At 31.9% G+C, this 3,718-nt stretch overlaps 1 protein-coding gene across 3 annotated transcripts in view; it reads left to right on the forward strand.

Moving 5' to 3' along the window:
* The first annotated feature begins 1,593 nt into the window (after nt 1–1,593).
* The window catches only part of LOC106879374 (transcription factor GATA-3), a 189,854-nt gene continuing 187,729 nt past the window's right edge, over nt 1,594–3,718 (forward strand). For 2 of the 3 annotated variants that reach the window (XM_089365445.1, XM_089365457.1), the window contains exon 1: nt 3,186–3,460. In XM_089365445.1, coding sequence (XP_089221571.1) covers nt 3,241–3,460 — 220 coding nt within the window. In that variant the 5' untranslated portion in view covers nt 3,186–3,240. Of the gene's footprint in view, nt 1,709–3,185; nt 3,461–3,718 lie in introns of those variants that run through there. The other variant, XM_089365468.1, reaches the window with a different exon arrangement.

Below are 3,718 nucleotides of genomic sequence, written 5' to 3' on the forward strand. Positions count from 1 at the left end.
TAATCTAGTCCACAACGACCACAGCAGCAGCAGCAGCAACGCCATCACCTCCTCCTCCTCCTCCTCCTCCTTCTCCACCCCCAATAACAACAGCATCAGCAGCGGCACACCAGCAGCAGTAACAACAACATCACAACAGGATCTACAAAGAAAGACCTCTCTCCTTGGTTAGCTACACACAAATACACACACACATACATATATATATATATATATATATATATATATATATCTATATATATATGAATATATTATATATGCACGCATATATATATACTTACACATGCACACACGTACGCATATATAAATATACGCACGTCCATAAATAAGTATATATACATATATATACATACACACACACTCACATACAAATACTTACAAACATACATACATATACATATAATATATATATATATATATATATATATATATATATATATATATATATATATTCGCACACACACACACACACACACACACACACACACATATATATATATATGTACGTGCGCACACACGCTTCTCTGGATTGTTTTTGTCAATGCTTGGAAGAAAACGGAGGAAGGCGGACTTGTACGAGAGCTTAACAGGCGCCGCCTTACCATCAGCGCCACTATCACCTTCATAGCTATCAACCACTACCACTACAGTGACTACTACTACTGCTGCTTTTACATCTACTACCACCACCACCACTACTACTACTACTAGTGCTATCATCACCAAGTGGCAACAGAGAGCGGCTTACGGTAGTTTCTGCTTTTTAACCGACTGGACTATTACCGTACCTCTGTGCTGAAGTACCCTGATACCCCGAACAACCTCCTGCCACCAACCACCCGTCAACTGTATCATTCGTCGGTCAGTGTTGGTTGGTGTACAAGTGAGGGTACCACAGTTACCTCACAGTACCCTCCAACATTACTCAGTGTAACTACCACAGGACATCGAACAAGTACCATTTTGATTTCTGGCTTCGATTTCTATATACATATATATATATGATATTTGTTTCTTTTGGCTGCTGCCCCATGATATTTTGATCCCCCACCCCCACCCTATCTTGTGACACGGAATACAAAGCAACGGAGTGCCATATTAATTCTGTCTATCTTTATATAACCTTTGGATAATCGCACAAACACACACCAACATATAATACGTACATACACGCAGAAATACACACATACCCACACACACTTTATATATATATATGTCATTTATATATACATAATATACATTCACATATATTTTTACACACACAAACGTATACGTGCATACTCATATAATTATATACACACACACATAAATGGGACATATACATACATTCTATACATCTACGTATAGGTATCGATAAGATTGATATAGTACAAACTACAGACACACATATTCCTATCTTTATATATACACTCGTTTTCATAAATATAAGCGTACATATATGTGTATATATATTTACGCCTGTGTACATTTATACAGACACACGCAGTTACAGTAACAAGTGACACGCATACATATATACATAGTCTACATTTATACACACACACACACATATTATATTACATGTTGCGTTGAATTGACGCCAAAACGATACCACTACAAGATGTTGAAACCGTACATCGGTCAGCCAGATAATATATATACACTTACATTGCGGCCTACGTAGGTACATTCATGTATATGTGTATATATATGTGTGCGTAAAATCAAAGTGAGTATACGCAACTTTATACCGTCTTCACATCCACCCACAAGTACCACACATACACATATATACACGGTTGTGTATGCACTTTAAAACGTCTATATATACATACTTGTAAGAATTTTATTGCTTTCATTAATTTATTCTTTCATATTTTGTATATTACGTACAGAAGATACACATACCCATACGTATTATATATAAATATATATATATATATATATGTGCATGCGCATATACGGGTGTATATTTACATAACAGAATTATCAGACGCATCGGCGGTATATATTTTGGTTTAACATAAAAATTCCACAAGGTAAATTGCCTCTACACAGTAACGACTACGGCACGGATACTTTGGGATAAATTTAATTTAAAGACATAATTACTAATGTTAATTAGCATTATGAATATGTAATTTATTATCATTATAATTACTCTGCACACAACTAAAATACATTCGCGTGTGTGTGTGTAAAGGAAGAGCAAAAATGATCAGCTTACGCAATACTTCTACAAATTTTAATTTAAACATACCGTGCCGGCATTTTAAAACATTTTAAATACATATACATTATATACACATGTTCCTGCACCAATATATACTGGATATATATACACGTATATAAATTCGGAAGGTTAATAGTATACGATATATAAATAAACAGGAACTCGCAAAACCACATACATATATATATATATATACATATATATATACATATATATATGTATATATGTGTGTTACATGTACGTATTTTCGGTGACATATAAAAGGCTCAATGAGGAAGAATTTATCTGTAGACAAATATCAATACAATGTTTATTATACGTTCAAATTTTATACATACATGTATTTTAAATACATACGTACTTAAACATCGCCGGCAACTGTTTTAATATACACACGCAAGGCGTCAATATATATATATATATACGTATATGCACATACAAGTCTTTATATCTTAAAACAACTTCACACATAAACATATACAATTATATATATCATTTATATATATACAGGTAGATCTGTTTATACACTTAAATCTATACCAAGATGTGATACATGAAACGATGTATATATATATATATGTGTGTGTATATATATTCATTGAAATATGTCAAGTGATTGACAGTATGTTTACATAAAAGCATATACCGTCTTAAACAAACCGATATACAATATTTACATACACACATATATACATATACACACTCTGTGTATATAAAGATATATATATATATAAATACATATATATATTTATAACAATTCGATAAATACACAGAAAATACATACATACACATACATACCTATGTAAATCTTTCAAATACACACAAGAATATATATACATGTATATATATATATGTAGAGCATAAACATATATATAGTGTATATATAATATACATTAAAAAACACCCATATACACATTATATATATATATATATATATATATATATATATATATATAATATTGTAATATTTGAATATATAAATATTAAATTGTAAAGATAGAGAAAAGCTGTGTGGTAGCTTCAACATCATGCAAGTAACTGACCAACAAACAGGGCCATGGTTGAGGCCCGAAGCCCCTCGAGTAAGTAACTTCGATACAACCCCCAGTATTCTACCTTCCGACGATATTGGTGACATGTTCTTCACGCACCCTTTGGATTCTAACGCCGGTCACATTAATGCGGCAGGTTATTACAGCAATTCCCCGGCCAGCAGGACGGCACATGGGTACAGGCCTTCTACGCATGGTAAGTGGACACATATATATATATATATATATATATATATATATATATATATATATATATATAAGTATATAAATGTATAGAGAAATGTTTGTAAATATATATGAATATATATGTAGGCAATCAATCGTTTTCAGTCTCAGAATTGTCATTTTCGTTCGTCACTTTCCGTGAAAAATTTTCATGTATATGCCTCTTTTCTGTTTCTATGTATTTTGTTGCACATTAATTGTATATATATATATATATATATATATATAT

This window comes from Octopus bimaculoides, chromosome 1 (assembly GCF_046866305.1).
Source record: "Octopus bimaculoides isolate indiv1 chromosome 1, ASM4686630v1, whole genome shotgun sequence".
Classification (NCBI taxonomy): Eukaryota; Metazoa; Mollusca; class Cephalopoda; order Octopoda; family Octopodidae; genus Octopus; species Octopus bimaculoides.